Raw genomic sequence first — 14016 nt, 5'->3', positions numbered from 1 at the left:
AATTTAAAAGCTGGCACACAATTTTAAAATAGTTTTAGTGTTGTAGTCTGATCATGTATATAAGAGCTCATTACATGCCAGCTGCTGTTCTGGGGACCAGGAGCCAGGGCCATAGCAGTGAGCAAGACTGGCAAAATGTCTGCTCTCTTGGAGCTCACAAATGAGGGATGATAGACTATGAACAAGTAGTAACGTAACTAGACAGTGTGAAGGAAGTCAAGCAGGGTCCTGGGAGGCCGGGGGCTGAGGGTGGTCAGGGAAGGCCTCTCTGAGGAGCTGACTACTGAGCATAGACCTGCATTCTGAGAAGAGCAAGCATGTGGAAATATGGGGCTAAAGCATTCCAGGCAGAGGTAAAAAGCCTGCAGGTAGGACATGTTCAAAATTCCAAGAATAAAATACTTAGGAATAAGTTTAACAAAAGAAGTGCACACATATGCTTTGATAAATACAAAATATTAAAATAAAGAGAACGGAAATAAGTGGAAAGGCATCCCAGGTTCGTGGACTGGAAGATAATATTGTTAAAGTGGTGGTACTCCCCAGACTGATTTGTGGATTCAGTGTAATCCCTGTCAAAGTCACAGCTGACTTCTTTGCAGAAATTGACAAGCTGATCCTGAAAAATAGCAAGGCCAGTGTGGCCAGTGGCCAGTGAATGAGGAGGGAATGTTGGTGGAGAGGTAGACATAGAGGTTGGCGGGGCTTCTGGATCATGACACCCTGTGGGCCTTCACAGGAATCTCATGCCAGGTCCAGTGGGAAGCCTTAGGAGGGCTTTAAGCAGGGGAGTGATAAAATTCAGTATTTGTTGAGTGCCTCCTCTCTGCCAGGTGCTGGGATGGGCATGAGTATGGTGGTGAACAGGACAGAATGTTGAATAAATAGGATTCGGCTCTTCAGTGGTAGGAAATAAGAGTATCCTCAGTTTACTTTTGTACACGTTGGCATGTATTTGTGTCGTATCACTGACTTAAACATTTTCTTAAGTAATATGGAAGAAGCAAATGTTCATTAAAGAATAATTAGAAAATTCAAACCGAAAGAATGCCTATCTTTCAAGATCCTACCACTTGGAAATAATGACAGTTAGCATTTAGTGGTCTTTTATTTCCTTCTAGTCTTTTGAATGGATTTATGATCAGATAGTTCTCAAGTTCAATAACGAGTGACCTCCTCATCCCCCAAAACCGTCAGAGAAACAGAAGTGAGAGTCATAGGTTTTCTTTTGGCGAGTCAGTGGGTGAATCTTCTGATTCATTCCTTTCAGGTGGAGCTGATCAGAATAATGTTCAACATCAACCCCCTGGAGAACCTGAAGGTGTACATCAGCAGCCGGCCCCCCTTGGTGGTCTTTATGATCAGTGTAAGCGCCATGGCAATAGCTTTCCTGACCTTGGGCTATTTCTTCAAAATCAAGGAGATCAAGTCACCAGAAATGGCAGAGGTATAGTAAATTCTAAGTTCTCCTCTCAGACTGGCTGGACCTTTATAGAGTGGGAAAACACCTTTTGGCTCTCCATATACCTTTCTTTGGTTGTGACTTTTATCCCAGTGAGAAAGAGTAATATTTATTCAGAATTTTTGGTCTTGCATCTTGCTGTGACTCACTTTGTTAGGAAATAACCTAGTCAGATAGTTATTGATTTAAATAATGCTACCAGCTTTAGTTAGACTGTTTCAGCAATGAAACATGTATTTTGGAAAATATATTTGTAAAATGTTTGTGGCAAGAAGATCAAGAGCTAACTTCTTTGCTATTCATATTAAATTAGCTAACTACAATTTTTTAAAACTGTAAACATTTTTTTTGTTTGTTTGTTTTTGCGGTACGCGGGCCTCTCACCGTTGTGGCCTCTCCCGTTGCGGAGCACAGGCTCTGGACGCGCAGGCTCAGTGGCCATGGCTCATGGGCCCAGCTGCTCCGCGGCATGTTGGATCTTCCCGGACCGGGGCACGAACCCGTGTCCCCTGCATCAGGAGGCGGACTCTCAACCACTGCGCCACCAGGGAAGCCAACATTTGTTATTTTAAAGCCATATACTGTCATGGAGTTTTGTCAGCTGTACTGATAGCTTTTTCATTGGAGAAGAAGAAATTCTAAAGAAATTAGAAAGCAGGATCTTATTTCCAAACATATTTGCCTTTTTCTTATCAAGGAAAGCTTCAGTAATCTACAAACTTGCCTTCTAGATTTTATTTTTTGGTCAATTTAAGTGAATTATTTGGGCGTTGCTCTTTAATCGCTAGTCTAGGCATATAATAATTTTTGAACAGTCATAATACAGATTTAAAAAGATGTGTGTGGGACTTCCCTAGTGGCACAGCGGTTAAGACTCTGCCTGCCAGTGCAGGGGACACAGGTTCGAGCCCTTGTCTGGCAAGATCCCACATGCCACAGAGCAACTAAGCCCCTGTGCCACAACTACTGAGCCTGCGCTCTAGAGTTCACGAGCCACAACTGTGGAGCCTGCATGCCACAACTACTGAAGCCCGCACGCTTAGGAGCCTGTGCTCCGCAACAAGAGACGCCACCGCAGTGAGAAGTCCACACACCACAACAAAGAGTAGCCCCGGCTCACTACAGCTGGAGAAAGCCTGCATGCAGCAACGAAGACCCAATGCCGCCAAAAATCAAAAATATCATAAAATAAATTTAAAAAATGTTTCTGCATATCAGAAAACAATACAGTTGATAATCTTGTTTAATAGAGGTGAATAACAATATACCTATTAATACATTTATTTTATGCGTTAGAGATTACGCTGAATCAATGATATGGTGAATTTACTGGTGGATAAGTGTCTTTTGGGACAAATTAGTTCCCGTCTTAGATTCTGTGAGTGTCTTCTCTTACACTTTTTCTTCTTGGGTGTGTTTGTTGGTGAGAGTGGGCATGGGGGCGGGGATAGGGATGGCATTATTGTTGCATCGTGTGTGCCTTGTGACGAAGAGGAGAGTTTTGCTCAGCGTTACGGGGATTATGCTTCCTCTTGTGCTCTGTGGCATTCTAGATCATAGGTGATGTTAGCAACAAGGGACCACCTTCCCACATTAAGTCTCTAATACAAAGTAACAAGTTTTAGCTATTTCTCCTGTGAAACCCTTCCAGAGAGTTTCTTACCAAGATACCTGCTGGCTGGCTTCATTCTCCCCCTTTTCTGACCCTGCCTGAATCTTTAAAGGTTATCGAAACAGGCTGTACCTACATTAGGGCTGAAAATGAACATTCTAGTCGCAGCCAGAGTTCTTCAGCATCCTGGCATTGCTCTCCCTCAAAGCTCAAGTCCATATTGAACACGCGGCCAAGATCAGTGGTTAAGATGTAGCCTGGATAATTAGCCCTTAATCAAAATGGGGCCTGACATTGGCCTTGGCCAGCTGTTCAAAATGGACTCGAACTCTGCAGGAAAGCAGAGCTGCAAGATGCTGCAGAACTTTATGATTAATTTAGTGATTTTATTTTCAGATGAGGATCCTAGGTGTATGGGGAAAGTTTGGCGCTGTGAATCAGAAAACAATTCTAAGTCTGCCTTCAACTCAGCTGGCATTGGAGAGTCCCTGATTTGCTCTGGGCCTCAGTTTCCTCATGTCTGGAATAGGAAGGGGTGAGACTAGGATGTTCATTTTCAGCCCTAATGTTCTTTAATGGTCTGCTGAGTTTGTAGGTGTCAGGGAAAATGTAATTTGAAATATCTGGTTGCCTTCTTACTAAATGCCAGATACTGATAAACTGAGGCTATAAAGGTAGACCTGACTGGTTAGGGATTACTCCGAATGGCATTTTTAATCAATGTTAGAATTATTCAAAATGTAACTTGGGGCTTCCCTGGTGGCACAGTGGTTAAGAATCTGCTTGCCAATGCAAGGGACATGGGTTCGAGCCCTGGTCCGGGAAGATCCCACATGCCGTGGAGCAACTAAGCCCATGTGCCACAACTACTGAGCCTGTGCTCAAGAGCCCGCAAGCCACAACTACTGAGCCCATGTGCCACAACTACTGAAGCCTGCATGCCTAGATCCCGTGCTCCGCAACAAGAGAAGCCACGACGGTGAGAAGCCCGCGTACCACAACAAAGAGTAGCCCCCTCTCGCCGCAACTAGAGAAAGCCTGTGTGCAGCAACGAAGACCCAACGCAGCCAAAAATAAAAACAAATTTTTTTTAAAAATGTAACTTGGGGCTTCCCTGGTGGCGCACTTGTTAAGAATCTGCCTGCCAACGCAGGGGACACGGGTTTGAACCCTGGTCCGGGAAGATCCCACATGCCGTGGAGCAACTAAGCCCATGCGCCACAACTACTGAAGCCTGCACTCTGGAGCCCACGAGCCACAACTAGTGAAGCCCACATGACTAGAACCCATGCTCCGCAACAAGAGAAGCCACCGCAATGAGAAGCCTGTGCACTTCAATGAAGAGTAGCCCCCACTCGCCGCAACTAGAGAAAGCCTGCATGCAGCAATGATGACCCAGCGCAGCCAAAAATAAAATGAAAAATAAATTTATTTTAAAAAATGTAACTTGGTTTGTCTTCACCTTTGGCACCTTTTTGTAGATAATGTTGCTTGGGAGAAAGAAGTTGTATGTAACAGCCTCAGTTGATTTGTTATTGCTATTTTAGCCTGAATTCATCTTTGGGTGTCTGCTAAAACTAAAAACACACACCCTGGTGGGTACTTTGTTGGTGTCAGTTTTAAAACTGCTTATAATTTAAACCATCAGTACAGATGTTAAGAGAAGCCTGAAAACATCTTTTCTCCTCCCTTTTGAAATTGTTCCTGTTCTAAAGTGGCATCCAAAGTCCATGACGAGGGGGGAGAGTACCACATGAGTGTTGGTATTTACTGCAGTTTTGCGTTCCCAAGACAGAAAGCAAGGTGTAGAAAATTGACCTTATGAGAAAATATTTTAAGGCGGCCTTAATTTTTAAAAAATAACTAATTGTAACTGCTAAATGAGTTTGGATTAATACTTTTAATATTTTACTACTTTGGTTCAAGCTTTCTTTTCAAGCTTGATTCTGAGGCTAGATCATTTCCTGTAAGTTTAATACCCTTTTTTTCTTTACATATTTTCCTGAGTAAGTTGGCTTAATCTCACAGTGTAATAGCTCATGCCAATGAAGAGTTTAGATTTTAGATTTTGAGTGTGAGAGTGGTTGAAAAACCACACTATTACGCCAGCACAAGAGGCTGAATGCGGTGCTGTTGTATTTTGAAGGACTGACTCTGAGGCATGGTTCCCCTGTTGTGTGACGCCTCACCCGGGGTTGTGACTGTCACTGCACTGGCGGCACTTTCTGTCGGCTCAGGCTTGTTTTCCTCTCTCTCGTTTTACTGAAGGATTGGAATACTTTTCTGCTGCGGTTTAATGATTTGGACTTGTGCGTATCAGAGAATGAAACACTAAAGCATCTCACAAACGACACCACAGCTCTGGAAAGCACAGTGACCAGCGGCCAGGCCAGGATGTCCACGCAGTCCCCACAGTCCCTGGAGGATTCAGGCCCAGTGAACATCTCAGTTGCAATCACACTAACCCTGGACCCACTCAAACCCTTTGGCGGCTACTCTCGCAATGTCACCCATCTGTACTCGACCGTTCTCGGGCATCAGATTGGACTCTCAGGTATGTGAGTGTTAGCCACTTCTCTCCAGGCTTTCTCAGGTAACAGCTGTTACAACACAGAGCATTAGAGTGTACGGTTTTACTCATCAGACTGTTTTTTATTTTTTGTATATGTCTTCCCTTTTGTTGAGTTTGAACTAAACAAAGCCAAGAAGGGACCATTTCTACTACATCTTCACCTATTAAAGTGTTTGGTATGCAGTAGGCTCTCAATAAAAGCCCATAAGAGTAGGAGACTGGGAAAAAATTATAAGGCCTATTTCGGGTCTTAATATTTAAAAACACACATTTAAAAATTTTTGAGTTTTTATTTTTCTTTAATTTTATTGAAGTATAGTTGATTTACAATGTTAATTTCTGTACAGCACAGTGACTCAGTTATACATATTCTTCATATTCTTTTCCATTATGGTTTGTTACAGGATATTGAATATGGTTCCCCGTGCAGGACCTTGTTTATCCATCCTGTATATAATAGTTTGCCTCTGCTAATCCCAATTCCCAATCCATCCCTCCCCCACCAGCCCACCCCTTGGCAACCACAAGTCTGCTCTCTGTATCTGTGAGTCTGTTAAAAACACCAATTTTTTATTTTGGCTCATCGTTTTGGAGTTTTCAGTACATACTACAGATATTGCTACTAGTCTTAAAATTTTGTGAATGCACTGGGCTAAGAACTAGAAAAAGCCTGGTCTCTTCCCTTTGGAATTTTGGGATATGGAAGAGACAAGCGTAACGTGAGTTAATATTCATCAGCACTTAAAATAGTTCCTGGCACAAAGGAAATGCTATATAAATGCTTGTTAAATAATATTAGAAACAAACACTTATGGAACATTGAGCACTGCCCTTGGACTAGTACTAAACCCATGACAGACTGTAGGTGATTCAGGTGATTGTAGGTGATTCACGAGAAGGTTGGAAAGTAGTAGAAGCTGGAATAATCAGGAAAGGCTTTGTGCCAGAGGCTTGGGCCTTGGAAGAATCATCTTTGGTTTGGTTACCAAGAACCTTTCAAAGTCCTTGAAGGAACTTGGGAGTGCCTGCCAGCCTCCTGTTGGCTGTACCAGGTGAGAGCTGTTCCCATGTAAGGAGGTAAGGGCGACGTCTGGGTTTTCCACGTAGCAAGTGGACCTTTTTCTTCCGCTGTGACATTCGACTACCTTATTCATTTACGCTTCATCACTCACCCGTCTCATGCCCTTTCTTAAGTCTGTTCAGCCCTCTGATCCTCAGTCTACTCGTTTGTAAAAGGGGAACAGTAACACTTCTTTGGTCATGTTCTTAGGATAGTGGTACGTTTTAAGTGAAGTAGTACATATAAAAGCAGTTTGAAAATGGTAAGAGTGCTGTATGAAAGGTGTAACAATGGTGATGACTTACCCAGCCCCAGCCTTCCCACTCAGGCATGGCCTGGGCCCTTGCGTGGCAACTCCAGGCCTTGGCTGAAGGTGACCCCTCTCCGTCTGCCATTTTGTGGCTCTGCCAGGTGAGCAGGCCTCAGTCTGGCTCGGAACTGCTGTTACTCCTGAAACCCCACAAAAGCAGGGGTCCCACTTCAGTGGGCTGATAGGTGATTCCTGGGTGGGTTTGATATCAGGATTCATTCAGATTCCAGAGAATAATAAATGTATGAATTCTCGCTTTACTTACCAAAAAACCAATTTCTCTTTCCAGGCAGAGAAGCCCACGAGGAGATAAACATTACCTTTACCCTGCCCACAGCCTGGAGCTCAGACGACTGTGCCCTTCACGGCCACTGTGAGCAGGTGGTGTTCACAGCCTGCATGACCCTCACAGCCCACCCTGGCGTGTTCCCTGTCACCGTGTAAGTACTTTCCTGACCCCATGAGAAGCTCCATTTACCGTAAACGTGACTGGGATGCCTGAGCAAATTCTCAGGACAGCTTGCCTCGTGTTACTTTGTAGAATTGTCATTACTGGGACCTGTCTATGAGATTGTTTCAGTTTAATTTGGTTTTCTAAAGGTAAAACTTCTGCATAGAAGTATCAGAGGGTTAGTGTTCCAACAAGGTTGTGAAAGCATCTGGTTGCTGTGTGTAAGTTTTAGGTGGCCTTTCCTGTTGGTAGAAAGCCACAGGAAAGATGAATAAGAACTGATCCTGTGACCATAATGACATTTAAGGCTCCTGAAAGATAAAGGTTTTGTTTGTCTCCATTATCCAGGAAGAGTTATTTTTTAAATTGATAGTATAGATTGAACCTTATTTTCCGTGATATAGTTATGAACCCGTGTCGCCTGCATCGGCAGGCGGACTCAACCACTGCACCAGGGAAGCCCTGCTTCATATTTTTTTAGAGCAGCTGTCAGTGTAACCGCTTTGCCTTGAAGGCTTTTCTTGCCTCTCTTTTCTCTGGAAAGGAGATAATGATCTATAATTACATGAAATACACAAGATGTAGCCTATTTAAAAGAATCTTAGGGTGAATCCTTTTAAAATAATTATCTTGGGATTTATGTATTTTATACATTTGGAGGTTTGTAGGACAAGTTAAGCATTATTTGCTGTTGGTTGTAATATCTGATAGAGAACTTTGTATGTAAAACTTCCAGTTGTGACTAAGAGTTTAGATAATTTGAGAAAATGGGCTTAAAAGGAGCAAGTCCTTCTCTGGCCACATCGTATGCGAGAGGACATGGGTTGAACTCTGAAGGCAGAAGTCTAACACCCAGACTCCTAAGTGCCGGATGCCTATTTCTTATTCTTTACGTGTTTATTCATTTTTCTAAAGAAACTGGGCTTCCCTGGTGGCACAGTGGTTGAGAGTCCGCCTGCCGATGCAGGGGACACGGGTTCGTGCCCCGGTCCAGGAGGATCCCACATGCCGTGGAGCGGCTGGGCCCGTGAGCCATGGCTGCTGAGCCTGTGCTCCGCAACGGGAAAGGCCACAACAGTGAGAGGCCCGCGTACTGCAAAAAAAAAAAAAATCACTGAACTAAAAATATAATGGTATTTATCTCAAGAGAGTATGTTTCTTATTTCTCCATTCTGCACGTGTGGATCTTCTTGGTGCTGTGCCAGCGCCGGTGGCTGAGACACAAGTAAATGTCTCAAGGCCACCGAGCATGTGTCTTGCCCCGTCTTCTCCTGCAGACAGCCGCCGCACTGTGCTCCTGACACCTACAGCAACGCCACGCTCTGGTACAAGATCTTCACAACTGCCAGGGACGCCAACACAAAATACGCTCAAGACTACAGTCCTTTCTGGTGTTACAAGGGGGCCATTGGAAAAGTCTATCATGCTTTAAATCCCAAGCTTACAGTTATTGTTCCAGATGTAAGTGAGAACAGTCGTGTGTGTGTGTCCAGAACTGTTAGAGCAGGCCCTGTTTACCTCCTTGGGTTAGCTTAGCCCCTGCCATTCTAGCTGTCCAGCTGGGTTGGGAGACCAGGTGGAGTGCTGGAGACTTGGAAAAACATGCCGCCCATTGGGTTAAGAAAATTGCTTCTGTTCTTTGTTTTCCGCTTTGTTCAACAGCAGTTATTTATTGAACACTGCTGTGTGCCTCACCTGGGGCTACAGCAGAGGCTGGTTCAGTCTTACTCATCCACGCAGCCACTCACTGAAGCGTATTGGGTTAGTGTCAGTCTGAGCAGTAAATAGTTCAGCATTCAGAGGGCAGAAGTCAATAGGAGGAGACGACTCTGGCTAGATATTGATGCCTGTGTAGGATTTTACTTTGCAAGGAGGAAATGGGCAGAAGGCACTGCTCTCCGGACTAGTGGATGATTTGCTGGTTTAGTTTGCTGCTCCGACTTGAGCCCACCTTTAACAGACTGCACTGAATTTTTGTAAATCCTCTTTTCTTCTGTCCGTATATGCCAGGTGGATTTTTCTTTTTGCCTGGTCCGTCCTTCTCTTTCCTTATGCCTCGTTTTTATCGAGTTGTGAACAGTGGTATACCAGGGGCCTGCAGGAGCGAGCAGTGGGGATCAGGCTGTATGGTGGGCAGGGGCCAGGCCCCAGAAGGCCCTTTGTGCCTCGCTGAGGTGTTTAGACTTTCTCCTCGGACGAGGCCATCACTGCCTGAGTTTGGGCTCTAGGGAATTTGTAGAGCAGTGTGTCAGGAAGACTGGTCTGCCCAACTGATGTGTGTAAATGGGATGGCGCCTGAGGCCTGGAGCTGCGAGAAGGAACAGGAGTGGGGGCCTGGCTGGGATCTCAACAACTGGCCGGGCCCGGTGGCTGCTTGCCTGTGGGACATCAAGGAGGAGTGAGTCAAGGCCGGCTTCAGCGTTTCCAGCCAGGGGCTTGTCCAAGTGGGGAAAGGCCCAGGAAGGACGCAGCCTCTCAGGGGAGGAGTTAGGAACACAGGCTTGGGCTGTCAGCCATGCAACCTGAGGGCTGTCAGAGCAAGAGGACATAAAGAGAAGAGCAGGGGTTAAAGACTATGGGGCCTTGTCAGGGGCGGGGGGATTCGGGCATAGGACCCCCTTAGGAAGGGAAGGTATGGGTGGTGTCGGGAACACCCTGTCTTCACTTAACAAGCTCCAGCGCTAATAGTTGAGCTGTCGGTTCCCGTGTGAATCGATAGTTGCGCCAAGTCTGGAAGTTGTGCACCCTGATTCCAGGAACCCAGCATTAAAATCCTCAGTAACTCAGTGCACATGTTTCTGGTTTGTTCTCTTTGTTTAGGATGACCGCTCATTAATAAACTTGCACCTCATGCACACCAGTTACTTCCTCTTCGTGATGGTAATAACGATGTTTTGCTATGCGGTTATCAAAGGCAGACCCAGCAAACTGCGTCAGAGCAATCCTGAATTTTGTCCTGAGAAGGTGAGCAGTGGGTGGGGTCTGACCCAGCATTGCACCAGAAAGTCCCAATTAGTCCTTGTTCCATTTATTCTCCTCCAGAGAAATTATTTCCTGTCTTTTTATCAGCAGTCATCTCCCCTCAGCCTCAATTATGGTGTTGCATCTTCAACCATATACCCAGGCCTCAGCTGGGAAAAAAGTGTTCTCAGATCCCCACTGGCAAGCGGCTGACCCTGAGGGCTGCCTCCCCTCCGATTCCGCGAGCTTGAGAAAAGTCATCTCCCAGAACGCTCATCCGGGTTTCCAGACACGTAACGCTGTATCGCAGCACAGTGGCTCTGCAGGGTCAGCTGCGTCTTGCAGGAGGCTCAGATTTCTATCCATTCCCTCCTAGAGGTCTATTTTTTTAGGGATTTAATAGTTCCCCTGACTGATAGATGTGTGTGGTGTGGCTCCCTGGGTTTGGGATAGGACCAGAACCTGGTAAGAGTGCTGGTGGGGCCGAGTTATCCAGGCTTTGCTGCGTGACTGGGCTGCCGTCTTGCTCTCTTGTAGGTGGCTTTGGCTGATGCCTAATCCCACGGCTGCCGTTTTCTGAGAGAGACTGAGAGAACCATAATCATTGCCTGCTGAACCCAGCCTGGGCCTGGACACTCTGTGAATACATTATCTTGCAATGTTGGGTTATTCCAGCCAAAGACATTTCAAGTGCCTGTAACTGATTTGTATATATTTATAAGAAGTCCATTCAGAAATCGGCCCAGTGATGCACGTGCTTCGCACTGGGCAGCGCCAGAACCCTTCAGCCTCACCTGCGGACTTGGCGGGATGATCCTGAGTAGCGCCGGAGAGGATTCGTGACCTCGCCGTCGGAGCAGGCCATGCTGTCTTTCCCAGGGTCCCAGAGGCGCTTCACTGCTGGTGGGGTTGAGGTTTGCTTTGGTTCTTGTTTCAGCCCGATCTGTACAGAATGTTCAAAACAGTCTGCACCTTTGATATGATACTGCATTTCCAAAGCCACCCCAATCCATTTTGTGGATTTTATGTGTCTGTGGCTTAATAATTATAGTAACAACAGTAATACCTTTTTGTCCATTTTGCTTGCAAGGAAACATACCTATCTTTCTAAGTTTTTTTTTTCCTTTGAAGAAAAAATAGTCACATTTTAATACTATAAGACAGATTTGTGCTTTTATCTTGAGTAAAAAGTTAAATATTTAAAAGTCACCTACATGGTACAGATCTAAGTTTCATTTTCCACGTGGACAGCGAGGAATTCGGTCTTGTTTGAGTTGAGTTGGCACAGAATGTTCCACTGTCTTTTTCTTCTCTGTTGTCCCTTCCTCCCTCCATTATAAAAGTTAAAACGGCTTCCTCACTCAAAAGGGCTTAAAAATGAAGTACACACGGCTCTAGAGTGAAAACGAGCTGTTCTCTTCTGGAATGCAGATGACAGTATGGAGAGAGAGGGTGATGAGTCGGTCTAATAGTTATGACAAGGTTTCTTGTTTTCTTTGAAGAGGGGATGGGTTTTCTTTCCTGGGTGTTTTTTGGTTTTTTTGCATTTATTTTTATGCAATTAACATTCTCAGAAGGAAATGGCAACTAGTAGTAGATCAGTAACATTAAGTAAACGAGGCCTGTGAAATTTGAAGGAAAGCAATTCTGATTTGCCATTTATCAGGAAAAACCAAAAGCATTTTTCTTTCCTGTAACATTTTGATGATCTAATTCCTTCATCCCTGTTTTCCTTCCAAACCATCTTCATTTTAAAACAGTTGTGCATCTTTTCCAGCCCTTTCTTGTTACTTGTATTCTTACCATTTTTCTTAATAGCGTTTTGCCTTAACCCATAGTCATTAATGATTTCTGTGTTCTCCCAAGCCAAGTTATAGCAGAAGGGCAGTTAAAACCTTGGGTGCGACTGTCAGTCAGCACTTCTTTCTCTTAACTCCAGGTCTGTATTCTGTTCTAAATTAGAACCAGCCCTGCAGTCTGAAATATATTGGCCTAGAACATTCTATCCCAGGCTTTTTTTTTTTTTTCTTTTAATATCCAGGCATTCTTAAATGGAAAACATTTGTGGGCTTTTACTTAAGGTTGTTATTAAAATAATCATCATAGTAACTTGATATGTTAATATTCCTTTTTTTCCTTTTAGTACGTTTCAAGCGCAGTAATCATACTTGTCTATCCAGTTTTTTAATGATATGAGTTGCTTACATGATGCATGGCTAACCGGTTAATTTAGTTTTCTCTTTAGAGACTTTGAGACAAGATTGAGAAAGAGCCATTTGGCTTGGCCTTTAGAAACATCAGTATCACTAAGACCAACAGATTTTAGAGGAAGCTGCTACTGAATTACTAAAACCCCCATGAAGTGGAGTTACAGGAATAGATTTAGGACTGGCAGAGTAACAGAAAAGGAAGACAGGTGAAAAACGTCACCTTCACTGGTTTGTTCAGTCCAGCTTGTTGCTAACATTAATGGCCCTTGTTTTAATCACAGGGACTGGCTGGCATCTGTAGCCAGGGGAGCAGGGACACTGTTAGGCGTGAGGAAAGGAAGTGCCAAAAATGCCTGGATGGTATGACTTGTCACGAGGTCAGGTCGCTCACTTTAAAATCCAGCATTCTCCCTCGCAGGTGATTCTCAGAGATCTTCCGGAAACCCAGCGTCAGCCAGGTGTACCAAGGGAGGAGGGGAGCCCGTGGGGCCTGGGCCCACTGACCCTCAGCACGCCCAGAGGACCTGTTACTACCTGGCCACTAGCAGACAAGGCCTCGTCCTCTGCTGTCTCCTGCTGGGGGGCCTCAGGATGAGAAGAGTGTCACAGACAGGGTCTGTCTGCCATTCAGGGGTGACCCCGTGCAGGAACACTGGCTCATCCTCAGGCATCTTGGACCAGAGTCCAATAAAAGGTCAGCAACTTACTATTAAAATGGTTGTTTCAGATCATATTGATCTCTTTCCTTTTTCCTTTTGTCCTTTCACTGTATGACTTGAATCAGTTTTGATTCTATCTATCTGTAAGTTTTTCTCGTCATTAGGAACCTGCCCCTTCAGTTGCATTTTCTTTGGCAGGACGTAGGGATTCAGCATCCTAGTTTTTCAACCCTCCTGCAGGCGCTGTGGGGTTTCGAGGGCCGGCGAATCCATTTCACTTACCTTGCTGCATGATCAGTAGCTGATCTGTTACGGCATTCTCTCCCAGATTAATTTTCTGTGTTTGAAATATGTGCATATGTGCTTTCCAGAATAAAAAATCTGAATTTGCTGTGTCTCCATTTCCTTCTGTCTGATGGGTGTTTTCTAAGGGAAGAACACGTGAGGTAAGTAATTGGAGGTGTTCTGTAAGCTGTTCTTTCCAAGTGTCACCCGTCGTCAGGATGAGGGGCGGGCAGTGGTATCCTTCTGGGTCTCACCAAGCACACGGGTCTTCTCGCTGAGAGTACAAACCTCTTCTAGTGTATTGGACCAACAAGTGCTCGCAGAGCTGACCCAACTCCTGCCCGGAAGGAGGACGTAATACAGAGCGTGAGGAGCATCTGCATGGGGATGGGAGTTGAAAGACACCCTTCTTGCTTATACACGCGCCCTCCGTG

General features: G+C 44.9%; 1 protein-coding gene across 1 annotated transcript in view; it reads left to right on the top strand.

The window, feature by feature from the left end:
- Positions 1-13688, top strand: part of LOC112399208 (rab5 GDP/GTP exchange factor) — a 104988-nt gene extending 91300 nt beyond the window's left edge. Inside the window, exons 9-14 of the mRNA XM_024744235.1 lie at positions 1271-1447; positions 5343-5628; positions 7306-7456; positions 8745-8928; positions 10288-10431; positions 10966-13688. Of these exons, the coding sequence (XP_024600003.1) occupies positions 1271-1447; positions 5343-5628; positions 7306-7456; positions 8745-8928; positions 10288-10431; positions 10966-10986 (963 nt within the window). The 3' untranslated portion in view covers positions 10987-13688. The remainder of the gene's footprint in view (positions 1-1270; positions 1448-5342; positions 5629-7305; positions 7457-8744; positions 8929-10287; positions 10432-10965) is intronic.
- Positions 13689-14016: the final 328 nt, after the last annotated feature.

Source organism: Neophocaena asiaeorientalis, unplaced genomic scaffold (assembly GCF_003031525.2).
Source record: "Neophocaena asiaeorientalis asiaeorientalis breed wild unplaced genomic scaffold, Neophocaena_asiaeorientalis_V1.1 scaffold91, whole genome shotgun sequence".
Taxonomy (NCBI): Eukaryota; Metazoa; Chordata; class Mammalia; order Artiodactyla; family Phocoenidae; genus Neophocaena; species Neophocaena asiaeorientalis.
This window is presented reverse-complemented; position numbering and strand designations above follow the sequence as displayed.